The 18481-nt window shown below is 32.9% G+C and overlaps 1 protein-coding gene and 1 pseudogene across 4 annotated transcripts; both read right to left on the bottom strand.

Moving 5' to 3' along the window:
• Positions 1–1623: 1623 nt before the first annotated feature.
• Positions 1624–6583, bottom strand: LOC100804684 (U-box domain-containing protein 3). 4 transcript variants are annotated; one of them, XM_006604427.4, is made up of 5 exons: positions 6381–6583; positions 5009–5292; positions 4676–4792; positions 2579–4492; positions 1624–2113 (listed from the first exon to the last, which is right to left on the bottom strand). In XM_006604427.4, the coding sequence occupies exons 1-5, from the start codon at positions 6388–6390 to the stop codon at positions 2042–2044; spliced, it is 2397 nt and encodes a 798-aa protein (XP_006604490.1). In that variant the 5' UTR covers positions 6391–6583; the 3' UTR covers positions 1624–2041. The 4 variants fall into 4 exon arrangements, with proteins under 4 accessions (XP_006604490.1, XP_006604492.1, XP_006604491.1 ...); XM_006604429.4 differs by having other exon boundaries at positions 1624–2107; XM_006604428.3 differs by having other exon boundaries at positions 5009–5289.
• A 6754-nt stretch (positions 6584–13337) lies between these two features.
• LOC100804334 (rho-N domain-containing protein 1, chloroplastic-like) lies at positions 13338–16293 on the bottom strand (annotated as a pseudogene).
• Positions 16294–18481: the final 2188 nt, after the last annotated feature.

Raw genomic sequence — 18481 nt, 5'->3', positions numbered from 1 at the left:
TATTTATAAATATCAACAAAATCACTAGTTGTAAAACTTTGGAAAAAATATGTTAGCAAAACTTTTTTTAATGTTTTTTTAAAACACTCTATTAATAGTTAAAATTTATTGAAACACAGGAACTGATGTCTTTGTAGTTTTTATAGATTAATGAAGTGTGAAATCATGTTTTTCTTTCAGCATCAAATGCCTTCTTTGCTTTCAAACCATAGTTAGTTCAAGTGCACTGAATGGGTATTTTGTAATTTCAAATTGCCCATAGAAATTTAGGTAAATTCTCATCCAAATTGGACGATAAAAGTCTGGGCATCGTGCATATAAGGCAAATCTGCCCGCATTATTTTGATGTTTCTCTTTTCTCGAGTAAAAGCAAAGAATAATATTGATCTTTGTTGTGATTTTCAACTGAGATTTTCTTGAACATGTGTTTCTTGCAGATTTTCAAAGTGCCAGTATATGGAATATATTCTTGAATGATGATTAAGGTTATAAGGTTAAGATCTGCGAAAGCTTTAGGCACGTCAAAGCAAAGTGACACATTAATTTATAATGAAAGCGATATACACAATGGTATAATAGCTTTTTCTTTTCCTCTTTTTTACTTTGTTTTTACGGTGGCATTTAAGTAAAGTTTTTCATTAGAGTACATTGCTCTTAACCATTACATTTTTGCCTTTTCCCCATTAAGGAAGGATTGATAGAACACATTGAATTGCTTTTAAGTTCTTGGGACAAATTTGTACGTCTTTTGACCTAGTTAGTACTTGAATATTGATAGACACATGTGATAGTAGGCCACGAAGCATACCCCCTTCTGACTATGGAGTATTGATCGTGTCAATTTTGTTTGTTTCCTTTGCTTAATTGATGACTGGAAGACACTACAGAACAAAAAGATCATAAGCCCAATCAATTTTTGGTCATGAACATGACCCAATCATTGATCCAAAATACGTATGAGCAAAACATTATGCCAAAGATATAGTTAGTTTTTACAGAAATTTTTAAGGCCAATAGGCCCATAAATTTGGAAATAATATTTGGTTTTTTCAGTTTAACATTGGGCATGACCAATTTCATCAAATTCCAACCTGGGTGCATTAGTTGCACCTGTCTTGGGGAGAAATCATGTGCCCTTCAACCACATGTTCCTATCAAATTCTTTTCACCTTCATTTGGCAAATATCAATTATAAATGATGATAATGTAACCACCCGCAAGGACAAATTATTCTCAAATAGACACATTGTAACAATATAAATAACCATACACCATGTCTTTTTTGTTTTTTTCTTCTTTTTCTATATGAATCGAAGACTAGTATCAAAGGATTTACAACTCACATGTCGTGTTCAACCGAGCTAGACCCCTTGATATCATACGCCATGTCTAACTCATTTTCTGGATGAGCTTAAATTTTGAGCATTACTAGTTTAACAAACACATGCTTGATGCTAGCCATCAAGATCCTGAATTGAACTCGAAACACTCAATGAAATCAACTTTGTATACCTCTGAACGGGTGAGGTCAGCAATATTATACCAATATATACAAGTCAAAGTGAAAGCATAGATTGAAACAGGATTGAATACATTAAAAAAAAAAAAAAAAGAATGCTCAGATAGCAAAATAAGGTGCTACAATTTATGGTACATCATAAGATTCTATACCGTATTTACAAATATGTACAACAGTGACTTACAACCGCATCAGTTATAACTCATGACTCCAACAAAACAGTGTTTTAATTTTACATCTCGCCAAGCTTAAAGCTTCAGAAATAGCTTACCTTTTCTTTAAAACATACCTCACTACTAAAAAGAAACCAAGCCATTAAAACCAACAAAACAAATGGGGTGTGGGGGGTTACCCTACTAAAGCAGGAAACAAAAAAAATGTTTGTCGCTACAAACAAATGATACATTTATAAAGAATTAAAAAAATAAGTAAATGAGCCATAAATTCCTCAAGTAGATATAGACTAGGGAGTTACTGAGGCAAGAATGAAAAGGGCAATGAAATAACCATAACTCTGTATCTTCATGATTTCCCCTTCCCCGTGGCTCCTTCACGCTGATTACGAAAATGACTCAGAAGCTGTTGTGCCTGCATCTAAGTGAACATGTTAGCACCTCTTCCACGTTTCAGATTATGCTTATGATGTGAGATACTGTATGCAATGACCCCCCAATGTTTGTATACTTTTTCATAAGTTTGTGTTACTTAAAAAGTTCATTGTATTATTTCTCTTAAGCATGAATTATGCTTTCTCCTATTTTTCTACTTGATAATATCTTAACAACCACCCCAAACAAAAAGAGTCAAAACTTCCTCGTTTTTTGGGGGGCATGGTTGGGTGAAAAATGCACTGGAGAGCATGTTAGAATGCAAGATTTTTTTATCTTTCAACAAACTGATTCTGTAACCCTGATTGAACCCCAAGGCATGAACACTATATTACCTAGAGAGGAATAACAGCTCATAAAAGTGCAGCAAAACATGGTATATGCACACTAAACAAACATTTGAGTTTGACCACTGAAATAGATGACAAAGACAAGAGGATTAGTTGCATACCTTTTCCTTAGCTCTTGGAGTACCGGACTGAGATAATGCAACTAGGGGAGGTACAGCTCCTTCTTGGAGAACCAGGGTACAAAACTTTTGACTATGAAGACACATTTGCAAGAGGATGGAAGCAGCATTTTCCTTTCCCCTCTGAGAACCTGATTCAACAATTTCAACAAGTGAGGGAATGCCCCCTTCCCTTGCAATTTCTATTCGGCCCTCTGCAATTGTTGACAGGTTTGCCAAAAGAGCAACAGCCTTGTCAACCATTTTATCAGTAGGATCCAATAGCAGAACCAGAAACTTCACGGCTCCAGCTTGAACTATACGAGCTTTATTCTCATGGAATATTGATAGGTTGAATAAAGCAGTGGCAGCATCCTTCTTTCCCCTAAGAGTTCCTGAGGCTAGAAGACCCACCAAAGCTTTAACAGCACCAGAACGGCCAATTTTTGCCTTATTGTTATCTATTACAGAGAGGCTGAACAGAGCAGCAGCAGAATTCTCCTTTGCACCATCATTCCCTTTCTCCAAAAGATGGATAAGTGGTTCTATGGCCCCTGCTTCCATAATCAAGGCCTTGTTTCCTTCATTGATTGACAAATTCAGTAGAGCTGTCACAGCATGCTCTTGTGTTATCTTCATGTCTGAATATAGCAGTGAAAGTAAAGGCATAATAGCCCCACACTGCCCTACAATGATGCGGTTCTCCATGTTATGCTTGGTACAGAACCTCAATTGTTCTGCAGCAGCAGTTCGTGTTTCATTCGATTGACTCTGGAGATCTTCAATCAACTCATGGACATGGGATGTGGTGATCAATTCATCAGATCCTAAGTTGGAAACAGGATGGGAAGCAACTTTTGAATGACTAGTAATAATATTATTGTTACTCTCATACTTATTTTCATCCTCCATCCTTCCAATTTTTGATCCAGGGCTATGAAATTGCTTTCCAGATAACCAAGGATAAATCACTGATTCTTTATATGCAGGAGAAGCAGGACACCCATTAGTAATCTCTCCAGACAACTCCACATTGTGATGCTTATTGGATATGACTGACACCTCTTTTGAAACAGGAAGTACATAATCAGTACTAGAAATAGAACTTGAAAATGATTCACTTCTGCGGTTACTACATGAAGGTGCAGGGGATTGTTGCTCAAACTTTTCTGTCTGTCCATTCCGGCTTCTATGGGATCCCCTGCCTGATCCAAAAGAGTTATCATCCTTTTGCTTCTCAAATGCATTTGCAGTTTGATTTGAATAGGAATTGCTACTATCTGAAGACTGAAAGCTACACTGACGATCTAAATCTTGATGTAATAAATGATCTGAGGGGGATGAAATACGAGTTGAATTACTTTGCTTAGAGTTACAGGGAAGTTTGACATTATTTTCCTCACACCAATTTGCTATCATAGCTTTAACAGTATAATTGGGAATGAGATTTGTATGGACAAGTCTGTGATGAGTGTTGGGACAAACAGTTAGCCCATGATCAAGCCACTTTTGAATGGATTGCCTTTCATATGTTTGACCTGAAGCCACAATAACAGGATCTGACATGAGTTCTAATGATAAAGGACATCGAAAATATGGGGGAATTGAAACACCACTTTTGACTTCAGGGCACTCAAATTTCATCACATAATCACGCAAATTGCACACAAGATTCACAATTTGGTTAATTTCATCCAGGTTCCCTTTTGTTTTATTGACTTCAGCATTTGACCTTTCCTTTTCCACAGCAATACTTTCTTTCAGGAGCTCCTGGTTTGACGTCAATTTGAGTAACCCTATAATTTCCTTTAGAGAATCATAGCAAGGTTCAATATTGTCCCTTTGATTTCTCAGTGCTTCTTCTATATAGACCATTGCAGGTTCCTTCTTAAGACACTGAAGTTCCTGCATATATTGCTGAAAAGTAGCTAGCAATTAGCGCCATAATTCTACTGATCCACAAGGCACTCACAAAACTGACAATAACTATTATTGCCAAATGAAGTAGTTTAACTTTATTTACCCTCCTTTTACTTTTGCAGGGGAGTGGGATAGGAGAATAATGATAAGCAAAAAAGTAACTTTTAATGTTGAACCTACCTGAAGATTACCCAAAACCAAAACAGATGCAGGTGCCTTTAGGGATTTAACTATCATGTGACAAATCTTATATGAAGAGTTCTGTAACTTGATCAACAATTCCCCACTTTGAAGAACCTGAAAATAGAATATTCCCAACAAAAGAGTTAAGAGGTTGCGATCAATCTCTTCCAGAGAAGAAAGACAGATGGGGGAGGTATTGGTGGTTCATTGTTTCTTTTGACCTTGTTCAAATGCCAACATAGAGGTTTAGCATCTTAAACAAGTTGAAATAACAGTTGCTGAATAATGATAATAGTTTAAGTATAAGAAATTAAGAATGTAAGTAATTACACTGTGAATCCTGCTCATCTTTGGGCCCAATTTTTCAATGAACTCCCTAGCTTCATTAACCTGCATATCCAATTCTTCACATTCTCTATGCAAATTTTCATCCAAAGGGATTTTGAAATCCACAATATCATCGAGCACTGGTTTCAACCGCTTTAACACACCAACCATATTATTACAGTTCTTCTGAAGGGGCATAGGTTTCACTGCTTGACAACAAACTAGATGCATGAATCGAGAAATGCTGTTGACAAGACATTTCACTGAAGATGTATTTATTTGACCTGCTTCAGTTAGACCAAATAACAAACTAGTGTTACAAAAATGACAAAAAAATAAATTAAAAGAGAACATTTGTAACATGCACTAGGGAATAAGTTGATTTTTGGCTAAAATGCACATAAACCACCTCTAGTTACAGGACAAATGCATAAAAATTCCATGCAGTTCGAAACTCAGTAACATGGCTCCCTAAACTTACCAAACACATAAACCTTTGTGCATGAGTAGGAAACCCTTGTAAGCAGTCATTATACATGATTTGCTAAGTTCAAGGAATCGAATTGATTAGTTTCAAAGCACGTGGTAGTTTTTTGCAATTGACTTATATTTCATTCATTTCCAGCTCCTAATGTCTAGTTTTCGGATTTTCCAACAACAATTAGTGACTAACCTAGAGTCCAATGTTGAAAAATATTCTGACAAATAGTACCACATGTTTGTGCTCACAAAAAAACGCAGATCAGCAACTAAAGAATCTTAACACATAAGCATTTGAACCGTGCTAAAGTAGATAACACAATAATTTTGCACCGTTGTATGAAATGGTCAAGTATACAAATTACAAAAAGGTTGTCAATGATTCACTAAATGAGACTCAATGCCACTGCTGGATGAAAATAATGCATGCACTGAAGGAAAAAGAAAATTTGGTTTTCAGAGGTTTCAGTAACCTCACTCGTCAACTCAAATGACACTAATTCAAGTATCAGACAGAATTCTTCACATGCCATAACCATATATTGGTAAAGTACTCCAAATTAGCCTCTCTCCTTGACAACTTCTCCCTAGTTTTTCCACTGAACAGATAGGAAAAACACATCTTTCTATGACCAATCCAAAAACAATTCTACATAGAGCCTCAACAACAACCACCTAGCAAAGGGTACCCAATTGTTGAGGAATTTCTCAAATGTATAACACCATACAAAACCCAGAAACCACCCAAAACAATAGAAGATCCTCCAATGGATCAAAAACTAGAAAAGGGCACCTGAGAAAGCCATGGGAAATTATAAAAAAAAAAAAAAAAAAAAAGACGGCATTTTGTGAGGAAAAGTAGATTTGGTTTGGAGGATTGCATTTGTAGACATACCTATATGCATGGTTGTGAAAGTGGAAGGGCGGTGAAAGAAATGGTGATGAATTCCAAAGCATGAGATTGTCTAAAAAAAGTGAAGTGATCTGTGAATTAGCATGATGGTGAATGAAAGGGGTTCCTCTTCTTCATTCATGGCATAGCTCTGTTTCCCAACAATGCTACCTGGAAAGCCTGACGCAGAGGGTCCAACAACTAAAGGGAAATTTTCATCAATTTAAGTTAAGAACAACAAAAATAAACATAAAATAGTTAAGGTGGTGGGTCCTTAACAATCTTAGCACAAAAATTGAATTAAGGTCTTATTCTATTGCTTTCAAAAAACGATTTTTTACAATTAAAAAAATAATATGTGAAAAAATTAAAATTTTCGGAATATATTTTTAGAGTTTTTGGTATAATATATTTATAGAGTTTAGTTTTTATTTAGTATAAAAAAACGTTATATGTTAATCAATAAAAATTATGGTAAATATAAATTTTAAAATAATTTGACTTTGTTCATCCTCATTCAAAAAAATATATTATAAAAAATAAAAAACGTATTCTACATATTAATATTTAAATAATGATCGTATAATTTTTTTTATATCACTAGTATATTTATATTAAAAATGAATATTGCATAACTAAACCGAGAAAAAAGTTTGGGCAAATCAATTTATTGTTGAAAATTTCCTTCATGAATGATTAAGATAAGCCCTTGTCTTAATTTCCCGACAAAAGTAGTTATAAAACTTGGGATAAAAAAAATTAGTTTGACGGCCATTTTTTTTTTTTGGGGGGGGGGTGGGGGGGGGGGGGGGCGCTTAATAATTGATAAATATTCTCTTTTTATTAGTTTGAGTTTGATAAAAAGAGGGGAACTAGCTGGTTATGAAAGAGAAACAATTAAAAATTTGTCTAAACATATTAAAAAAAACTGGCATAGATAATATATTTATTAATTTTCATAATAATTCCCTTTAAAGTCCTATTAAAAATATTGTAAAACCAATAGTGTGATTTTGTGTCAGGAAAAACAAGTTCAACGCTATGAAGGAAGACATATTTATTATCTTACTCAGAGAGTGAAAAATATTGTAAAACCAATATTCAAACAATATATAAAATAATTCCTAATATAGATAATTTATCATTAGAGAATATCACTTCCCATTCCATCCAAAAATAAAATAAAATAAGTTTAGAATAATACATTTATAGACAAAGTTATATCTAAATACTATTTATTTATTTATTTTACTACTACTATTTATCTATTAAGTACTTATAAACATACATTCATATTCTTTTGAATAAACTATTAATTTCTTCCTTAAAATACCACCACCCTCTTTTAAAAGTCTCCGAATGATGAGATAATTAATTTGTAACACTCTAGGGGATGATACCATAACTTGGATCTAGATTATGGTAACACTCTCTAAGACGTTACATAATACTTCGGGTGTTAAAAACTATGATAAGTAATTCTTTAAGTATTGAAAAAAAATTATAAATTAGTTCATGAACCTTAATAAAATATACCAACTTAAGGAATGAAATAATAAATATTGGATATTTTAACAACTACTTACATTATTTTACTACTTTAGGGAATACTTAAGAGAAGAAAGGATAATACTCAACAAATCAAATTGATAATACTTAACAAAACAAATCACACTCAAATTATTTTAGGCTCAATAGTATTTTATTCTTGTAAAATTGATAAAGTTTGATTTTCATTCTTATTAAAATTTTCATCTATTTTTCGTCTTTATAAAATTATAATATGTTATTTTTTTATTTAAAACTAGATTTGAATATTTGAACCTACATGTATAATACTTTTACATCGGTTATGTGCATAAAATGAATGTAGACAACATTATATTTACATTAGTTACATGCATAACTAATGTAAAAAATTATCATCATATATTTGTCCATGATAGACAAAGAAAGATTATAATTTTATAAGGACAAAAACATGAATAAAAATTATGTTATTATCTTTCATCTCATTTTTATCTTTATTTTTTTATCTCTTTTCATTTTTTTATTACATTACTAATCAATATATATCAATTTGTTTCTCTATCTATTTTTTTTCTTCTTTATCTCACTCCTGTATTCTTAATCCACTCTGAATAAGATGTACATTTTTCTTCATCTTGAACCATGTGACTAGGATAACCACCTAAAATCACCAGCCGAGTCCTCATGGATAGAAGGATTAGCTAGGTCTTGGACCTAAAGAAAGAAAGGGTTAGGTAAGCCATTAAAACTCAGAATTCATTAGCAAAAGGACTATGCTACTACCCGGTCTACACTTTTCCATTTGATGCAATTTTCAAATTCTATATAGTGCAGTTAGGGAACATCAATAGTACCATTGAGCCGAGTGGCAATGCTAGCTTGCTTAGTTGGGGACTTGCATTGGGGCAATCTTTGCTGGCTATATTGAATTGTACGTACCAATAACCAAATCGTCCTTTGGATCCAAGCTAATAGCAATAGAGATCTGACCCTCCATCCGTGAGCACATTTAAACATTGAGCTGTGCCTGTGAGTGACATTTGTGGTAAGCATGTGAGCCAACACCAACACCATTCCATGACATGCATTTTTTCTCCACAAATCACTAATGGGGGTGTGAATGAGGTGTCATTGTAGTACTGTCAGTAACCTTCAATTGACCATTTTCAAGATTTGCCAATTATTTTTTCTTTTAATTAGATGAATCAGATTGACAGGCCCACGTAAACCACTTTCTTGACTATGTTCCGTTCCTATTTATTTAATCAGAGTATGCTTTGAATTAAGGCAAAATGAGACCCTCACAGTGTGACTTGTGAGAACCTTGTGTTGCATGTTTGATTCATCAATTCCGTTAGAGAACATTAAATTCTTAGACAGTGCTTAGCCAGCTCCAACTCCAAGTCAAGGTTTCTATCATTCATTATTCCTTTTTTAAGTACCGCTTGCTGTACTTATTTATTAATCGATGAAGTGTCAACCATGATGCATTATTGTGGTTATGAAACATTGAGTACAACGAATAATTGTGAAGACCGTGAAAGTCGTGGAAAAAACTGCTAATAGAGTTTGATATTTACATAACCACAGCTAATAAAGTGGCTGCATGCAATTTAGATTCTTTATCTAAGACTTGGACTAAAGGGTTATTGTAATCATATACACTCTTGTTTTTCTTCTATTTCATTTCACCTTATTTTCTTCTTATTTATTTCTTCCTTTTTCGATACATCATTATCACTCTATACCAAAAGAAAGATTTGAAAAGCAGCACTTCTTGGATATCAACTACTTGTATCATATCTGCTGCTTTTATCCAAAGTCCAAACAATGTATTTAAGGATCGGTAGTGGTCAACTTCACAATTTCTTTGTTCACTAAGCACATAGTAAATATTTATGATTTTAATTAAAGTCATATGTCAACTTATTAGACTCGTTGGTTACTGCTTGGATTTTTCTTTTGTTATTTGCGAGTTTTATTTTTTGTCATAGCTTACACATAGCTGTAATAATCATAAAGTTCATTTTTGTTTCCTATATCTTACCCATAGCTGTAATAATCACTTCTTTCATTATAACAATTTACAGGGCAGCAGCTTTATCTTTTTGTTGTTTTGTTATATCATTCTTCCAACGTCCATACTCTTGGAAGAACTATAAATAATATACTTTATATAAAAGATTTCATATCATTGTAATTTTTTAATACATTTTTTTATGATAGATAACTTTTTGAATTTATAGGATTATGATAAATGTAGAAACTCTTTCTCTTAACGTGTGCACACACAAATAATTTTTTTTTTTTGGATTCAACTCGTAATTAAATGAACATCTATTAAAATTATAAGATTGACTTGATAATTAAAAAAAATAAAAATAATTGTGAATTTGAATCTTCCATTAATATTATAACAAAAATTAATAATTAGTATTGACTGATAAAAGAATCCTATTTTTGTCATATTATTTTGGATCTCCATTACTCTTAACATTTATAATCATTTTTTCAATAAGAGTGTTAACTAAGAAATTTTTTTTTTAAAAAAAACTCAATGTTATCAATACATTTTCTTCATGATTTTTACATACTTAATTACATTTTGATTGAACCACCTACTCTAGATACGAGATATGATTTTTAAAGATGTGTAATAAATATTTTCTCTTGCTTTTGCTATGCCCTTCTTTTTTGTGTTCTAAATAAAAATAATGAAGGTGTGTCTAAATTGCATCCCTAATTAGTCATTATCCCTCAAAAACTCAGTCAATCGGTATCAAGCTAAATAAATTAATGAGATCTTCCTTGCTTGCCTTAGATTGGATTACATATTAATTATTGCCTGCCTTATTTGCCGTATACGTCATGGTTTGTATAGTAGTAGATCATAAAGGGATTTTGTTTCCCCATCTCTTCCTTTCCCCACGTGAGTGATTAAATTTGATAAAACAACACATATTAAAAACTAAAGAAATTCATGTCCAAGTTACTGAATCAGCGACCCCCAATTCACAAGCTTCTTCGGCTAAACTTTCAAATTGGGGTCCCGTTGCATGTGAATTGTGAATATTCTATTCCCTTTTCTTTTTAGCGGCGCTTGCTGACTGCTATATTAAGTGGTGATAAGGAAAATGCTTATATTGGAAGCAAGCATATGCAGAGCAAGCCACACGTGATGTCGTTTCCTAAAAGAAGGAAAACATTTTTTTTTGGCCATGAAGGACAACTTTTTTTAAACGAAGGAAAACAAAGGGAAGAGGACAACCAATGTTAAAATTACGGGCTCCTAATTTTAATTACACATCTTTTTTGGAAATGAGCATTTCAAAGGGCACGATTCTTTAAAGGTTATTTTTTTCTTGCATCCAATCAGTCTCATCCTATACTCCATAAATTAGCCGAGGCAACTCAAATTTTACTAAGTTTGAGTTCGGCTTGAGTTGAATATGTAAGACTTGACTAATTTCCTGTCATATGCTTTTTTCATGGGGTTTTTTTCAAAGGCTCAGCTCGGCTTACAATAAAAATTTGGTTTGACCTACAAGCTTATTTAAAAGCTTGATTAAAGATGTTTTGATCAATTAATTATTTTAAAATCTAGTGAAATACTAACTAAAATAAAGAAACTTATAAAATTTCGTAAGTAATGTACAAATCCAAAAATAATTGATAAACAAAATCATATTGAATCCAAGTCGTTAAAACACAAAGTATATCAAAAGAAAATGAAAAAAAGAGAACATAATATTAAAAAATGTATGAATTAAAGATGATTTATACTAATATAGTCAAACAAAAATATTTAAATTGTCTGAAAATATCTTTACAAAACATTTTTTTCCTTGGAAATATTAATTGGTTGCATTATCTTTTTAGCTTGAGTCTCCTTCTTTTTGAAATTTTTTCATTTAATAATAATAATAGTTATTATTATTATTATTACTACTACTTAAATAAGTCAACTTGTCAAGCTTAATAAACTTTTTTATAGTTTGAGTTTGACCTTTTTATCTAACAAAACTTTTAAAAAAAATTTAAGTTTGACCTTTATAATAAACAAGTCAACCTCAGCAGAACCTTAAATTACATAGGCGGAGCCAAAGGCCCTTAAGAAGCTGTTTGACTCATTTCCATCCCTACCCCTTATAGTTATACGTAATCTAGAATTAAAACCTTCTTCCTGCATTAATCAAATAACTAAAGCTCAAGCTTTAGAACCATCAACAAAAATAATATTTACTATTAGTTTTTATAAAATAAAAAAGGTTTCATATTTTGACAAAAATATTATGTATGTTGACAAAAAATATCTAATATATAACTCTTTTATTTAAAGTAAAAAAAATCTTAAAATTTATTTTAAACCTTATTCACCATTGGACGGATTCTTAGAGTGGGATGAAAAGGAGTGTAGGTTGAGATTTTTGGAATGCAGGAAAAAGAGACCTTTGTTCAAATAAACCAACTTAGAAACAGTTTTAGGCTTTCAGCCTTGTTTGTTGGGTTTGTCATTTTTGGGCTGGTGCTATTTACACCAAACATTTTTGCTCTTTGTGCTGCCCACCTCTTTTTCTGCAATTTTTTGGACAAAAACCTTTTTACGGAAATTAATTTTCATAATACAATAATGTATTAAAACATAACTATATTACAGAAATTTCTGTAAGATATATGAAATAAAAAATAAAAAATTGAGGGTGTGAAGAGCAAAAAGGTAATATGTGAATAGCATAGGCCATTTTTTCATAAATATTTTGCTACCCAAGGTGTCCCTTTGGTCCTGTTTTGGTAAGCTATAGTTTTCAGATCCAATGATAGTTTACAGCTTATTTAAGGAATATAATTATTTTTGAAAATAAATTAATCCAATCATGCACTAGAGCAATTGTTTCTAGAAACCTAAATTTTTCTTATTTGATATATAGAAACCTAAACCTTTATATACATTAGTCAACCAAAGTGTGAATCATGGAAATAGGCACTTACCATTCAGAAGATTCCTTGTTTCATGTACTTCTTTTCATTGGCTTGACATGTGAGAGCATAATTAACAAATTTTCTACTGAAGACACGCTAAGCATAATTGTAAAAAAAATGTGTTTAAACAAAGAGCTCCGTTGAAATGCAAGACAACAAACATTGGCCATAAATTTTGGAATTTCTCATAAAATGGAAATTTTCATAATTTTCTTCCATAAGCCAAAAAGACTCAAGGAAAGGAGAGAACCAAAACTGCTGGATGTGTAAACAATATGATTAACAATGGCCTGAAAAGGATTATATCTAAACAATACGGTTAACAATGATTACTAGTCCCGAAGCATTAGCATACTGAAATGGTGCACTTTTAATCAGTGACAAAATTTTCAAAAATCTCATCATGGGAATACAATTACAAATTCAAAATCCTCCGAGACCTGGATAATAGCATGGTTATTCTATTCTAATGATCCGCAAACCCTCAAGTATTTGGAGGAACTAAATTAAAAACGATGTAAAAGTAAACCAGATGAATTCACAGGTAAAAAACAGATATAAGTAAAATCTGTTGTTCCTTGATTTTGCTTCTCTAACCTATGGTTCAGATCAGCTTCCAGTTAGCAACTCCACGAGCTCACCCTTCTTCATTTTTGAAAACCCTTTGAGGCCCCTAGACTTTGCAAGTGCCCTTAGTTGAGACAGCTTCATTGTACTCAAATCCTGATGTTGTTCCACTTGCTGGTCCTCCCCATGTTCATCATTATAGATTTGTTCAGAATCAAGAGAATCATCCACACTTCGGGGAATAAGAGTTCATCCTTTGGATCAAGTTCCAGTTCAGAGTCATGCTCTGGCTCAGGATCAAGCTTTACACCTAATTGATCCTGATCTTTCTCTATAATCACATTACTCAGTGGGACTGCCTTCACATCTTTATCATCATTAGAGACAGACTGATACTTTAACCGAGGAACAGGAGATCATCGTTGGAAATTCAATGGAGGCCTAGTTACTAAGGAAATGTTGATTTCTTGAGACTCGTTATTTTGAGTACCGTCCAAATCAGAAAATTTTATGCTTTGACTTTCATTGTCTTGATCACCATCTTGCAACTGGTCCAAACTAAAGTTTTTCCCTCTGTTAACACCACTACTTCTCTTTACTTGCTCAACTGAGTGTTTCCTAAGTAGCTTGAGGAGAGAATCAACAGAACCATTGTCTTTAGACTGTGCTTGGGATGCTTCAACTTTCTTTATTTCTTCAATAGTAGCTCTTTTTCTTAGTCGAGCCTGAACCTTCTTAAACAGTGCAAGAATCTCCTTCTCTTTAGGCCTAGGGGTTGCATTGGCATGGTTTTTTGGTGTGCTAGAATGAGATACTAATGGACCATTTTTGGACGATAACATGTCTTCTTCAATGTTCTCAAAGCTGTCTCTCTCTTCATTGAGCCACTTCCTGCTTCTGGAAAATCAATGCTTGTTTTGCCTGGAAAAAGATTCAGGGGTCCTCCTTGCTTCACACACAAAAGATCCACCCATAGAAGAACACTTTAGCCCTCTAATTTCGACACGTGAATGAATTCTGTGATAACCCTGAGAGGAGCAAGAAAACGCAGAAGCTGTTCTTCTAGAAACACCCGAACACGGAAGAAACCTACCTTCTGACACTCCACATCCTACAATATGACCAAAACCACTTCAAAAACCATAAAGAGAGAAGTAAAATAAAAAGAACAGAAAAATATAAAAAAACATAGCCAGGTATTATTTATTGGACAAAACTTAGATACAATTCCATAAGTACTTTTAGTGTTGTTCTTCAATTTGGAGTTTCATCTTGGTAATCTATTTGACATTTATTGCAAACCTTTTTATATGCAAATTACTGAAGTGAAACTCCAATTCTAATTGGAGAACATCAACAAAAACACTTATAGAACTGGATCTAAGTTTTGTCCTTATTTATGTACAACATAAACCAATACAATCCATCTTAGAAACCTAGGATATGGCACTAACTAAGTAATCGATCTCTGAATTGAGCAATGATACACCAAAACACCAAATATCACGGTTGGTTTAGGAATTCAAATGTAGAACAGCCAGCACAAATGAACTAGTCGTGCTAAAATGATCATGATTTCAAGTTTATTTCAGTAGCAGATAGAATGTACGGATCCAGAATATTGCAAGTGCTTCAACAAAAGAAGGGAAACTTGATCGTGGAGACATATTTGGCACAATTTTACTGCATTGCTTGCAACATCGTAACCGGCAACGTTGTTGGCCATCAAATGCATTGCTTGCAACATCGTAACCGAACCGCCCTCACTTAGTGGCGGTTGCGACAACCTTTGCTTCAATTCGCACTCATTCGCTGTCGCAGGTTTTCGTTGTTGTTAGTTGAGTTGTTTTGTTTAGGCCAAATGATCTTATTTTTTATTTAATTTAATTATTTATCTTTTAAAAAGTTATCTTACTTTTTTAATTTTTAAAGCAATTCATTTTAGTCACTAGCATTTCTCTATCTAGAACTCAAGTGCTTGCTTGAGTCAGGGTCTCAGGGACATCTTTACGTTGGTCAACAATTGTAGAAAAACCAAATGATTTTTACATTACACAACTTTATGTCATACTCAGGCGTTTATTTTTTTTAAAAATAAAATTTAGAATTTATAACATTTTTATAAGAAAATAAAATATAAGTCATTATTACTTGAAAATAAATTCTCCCAAACTTACACTTTTATTCAAGATATAAAATACTGCAATTTTTTTTATTTTTATATTTGATATAGCTAAAATATTAACCTTAATATACTGTATATTATAGAATAATATACTACTACTCTTTATACAAGCAGTGTATTTATGATACGTCTGCTAGAGCTTCAGCTTACGAGAGCTTTAACTGAAGGGCTTCAAAGAAAAAGACAAAATGTAGTCACATCCTATTCTTGCTCTGCCTCAAATAAGGGATACGTACAAAACAAACTAGTTAATGGCTTAATGCTGGCCATAAATCGGTTTGTTTTGAACTTCTAAACATGGCAAACACAGGCGTTTGACATAAGTATATGTTGTGATTCACTTAATAGAAAAGTGCATGGGAAGCACGTTTTCCCATTTGGGTGGACAGGAGGAATGCAAACCAAACAGGCCGCTGAGCCTTGTGATTCTTGGACATCTCCTCAACATCAAGTTCCACTGCCAACACTGGCCAAATTTTCAGCATGCTGGAATGAGTGGCAAAGGAGTAAATTATATCAATAATTAAAAAAACCCTTCCACCATACCATTTTACATAAGAAATAAGATAGAAATTTAGTTCACCTGTTCCGTACACATCCATGGTCTACACAGGTTCGCAGGCGATATATGACTCTGCCTACAATGTCTGTCATATTGACTGGACCAAATAATCGACTGTCCTTTGCTTCCTGCAATTTGGGTTGATGCATTAAGCAAAGAATCTTCCTTGTTTACAAGCATTTAAGGAGTCAAAACTCATAAGCATAACCAAAATATTACCGTTAACCCTACTAGTCATTATGGAGACATTCACCTTAGAGCTAACAGATACTACACAATTTCAAAGCTGCAAGATGTCGAGGAAGCAAAATAACAACAGCAGCAAAGGTTTCAAACATTAGATGGGGATTGGCTACATGGATCAACGGCACCATGTTGTCCTATCATAAATCATGTATATAATATTAATGACAAATGATTTAAATATATATCCTTTTTAAAAATTTGGCTTATAGTTTTTCTTGATTTTCCTTTACCTCTAGCTATTGGACTACCCTCCATCTGATCTACCCTTTTACTTGGGCTTCTATAGGTCTTCTCTACTTATGCTCAAACCACCTACAGCAAGATTCAACCATCTTCTCCACAAGTATGATGCCAAGGAAAGAGACTAAACATATAAGGTTCAAAATACATTGTATTGATGTATTCCCATTTAAGCATAAACGGTAAGATCCATGTTTCTTTGATACTACTGAAGTTCTTATTAATCAGTATTTTAGTTCTCACAGCTCTCACTCCACTGTTAATGGCCAATGGACGATTTTGTGGATTTCAGTGGTATGGAGAGAAATAAAGTGCTAAAACTACAAAGAAAGAGCTTGCCTTTTAAAATTGGAGAGAATCACAAACATGAAACATGATTATGAGCAAACCAGGTTCCAATAGCTACACCTATTCCTTTTTAACATGTCTTTGTTGTGCTTTTTCTTGTCTTCTTTCTGTTCCCCATAGAAACTCATTGCTAGTCTTGCAACATTTTTCACAGTTTGTGTGATGTCAAAGCAACCCACCACCATGAACTAAACTCTCATGGTCAAATAACAGAATGACGATGCACCAAATAGGCAGGGACTAATATAAGTTGTACGTAATTGTTACAAAGTAATTCAACAACTTAATTGTTACAAAGCAACCCACGACCATGAACTAAACTTAATGTTGTGCGACACCATGTTGACAGTGACGGTGGAGCCATTGCACTGACGCCACTCTGCACTTCGTTACTTTCACCCTCTGCTTCGATCAAATGTTTCTCTGTTTTGTGTCTATTTATTGTTCTCTTTTTCTCCTTTTTTTTTTATTTTCTGGGTTTTATTTTTCTTATTCTTGATTTACTGAACGAGAATTGGAAGTTGTATAAGGCAGTTGAGAAATGACGGACGACTCGTTCTTCCCAATCTCATGACTCCAGTTTTTAAATATTCTGGGAATATTTTTTTATATTTATTAAAAGGTTATAATATATACATTAATATATTTTATTTTTTAAAAGGTATATTTCTATGTTCAACCAGTTTTTTGTTTTGACGAGGAAAAGGTGAAAAGTTAGATTCCTATATAATAGAAATAAATTTTATTGAATAAAAGAAATATTTGTTTTGATCTTTAAAGATATGAGGTCATGACAGGTTAATTTTTAAAAGATAAAAATTTTAATTTTAATTTCTAAACGGAAAAAATACTACAAATTAATTTTATCATTAAATTTTCTCTTTTATTAACTTTTCTCTTTTATTCATAACATGCAGGCTTATGAAGCACCTTTGGACTCCAATGACATGACTGATATCCTTCCTAACTCTCCAATTAACATTACGAGAAAAGAAAATTCTTTTTTTCCCTACTCATTTCCCCCCCTTAACTTCCACAAAAGAAATCAAGACAGAAATTATCTCCACTTGATCCATTGAAACTTCTGCGAAGAAAATGAGCTCCTCAACAAATGTGAAATGAGATAACTTTGACACTTACCTTTTAATTGGAATAGGTTTTCAAAGATTATTATTCATCGCCACTTAAATTAATTGACTCAAACGCTCCATCTACAACCAAAAAAGATAAGAAGATAAAAGATCCCATTGTCTTATACCTTAAGATGGAGAAAAAGCGTCCAAAGCCTCACTCTTCCAAATCATTGGAATGGATGGTGTGTAGATAAAATGAAGCATTCTTTTCGTTGTGATTACTAGTACTAGTATATGAAAACATAACATATTTTTAAACACATTTTTTCTAGAGTGTAAAAATACATTTAAAATTATAAAATTAAGAAAAAAT

The sequence above is a fragment of the Glycine max genome, chromosome 19 (assembly GCF_000004515.6).
Source record: "Glycine max cultivar Williams 82 chromosome 19, Glycine_max_v4.0, whole genome shotgun sequence".
Taxonomy (NCBI): Eukaryota; Viridiplantae; Streptophyta; class Magnoliopsida; order Fabales; family Fabaceae; genus Glycine; species Glycine max.
Note: the sequence above shows the minus strand (reverse complement) of the source record. Positions and strands in the feature narration are given on the sequence as shown.

Excerpts from the sequence above, each read along its gene's own strand:
- LOC100804684 (XM_006604427.4), bottom strand. Across the intron at positions 4,793-5,008 it reads AGATGAGCAGGATTCACAGT|GTTCTTCAAAGTGGGGAATT; the intron begins GTAATTACTTAC and ends TTCTATTTTCAG. Across the intron at positions 2,114-2,578 it reads CTCCAAGAGCTAAGGAAAAG|ATGCAGGCACAACAGCTTCT; the intron begins GTATGCAACTAA and ends ATGTTCACTTAG.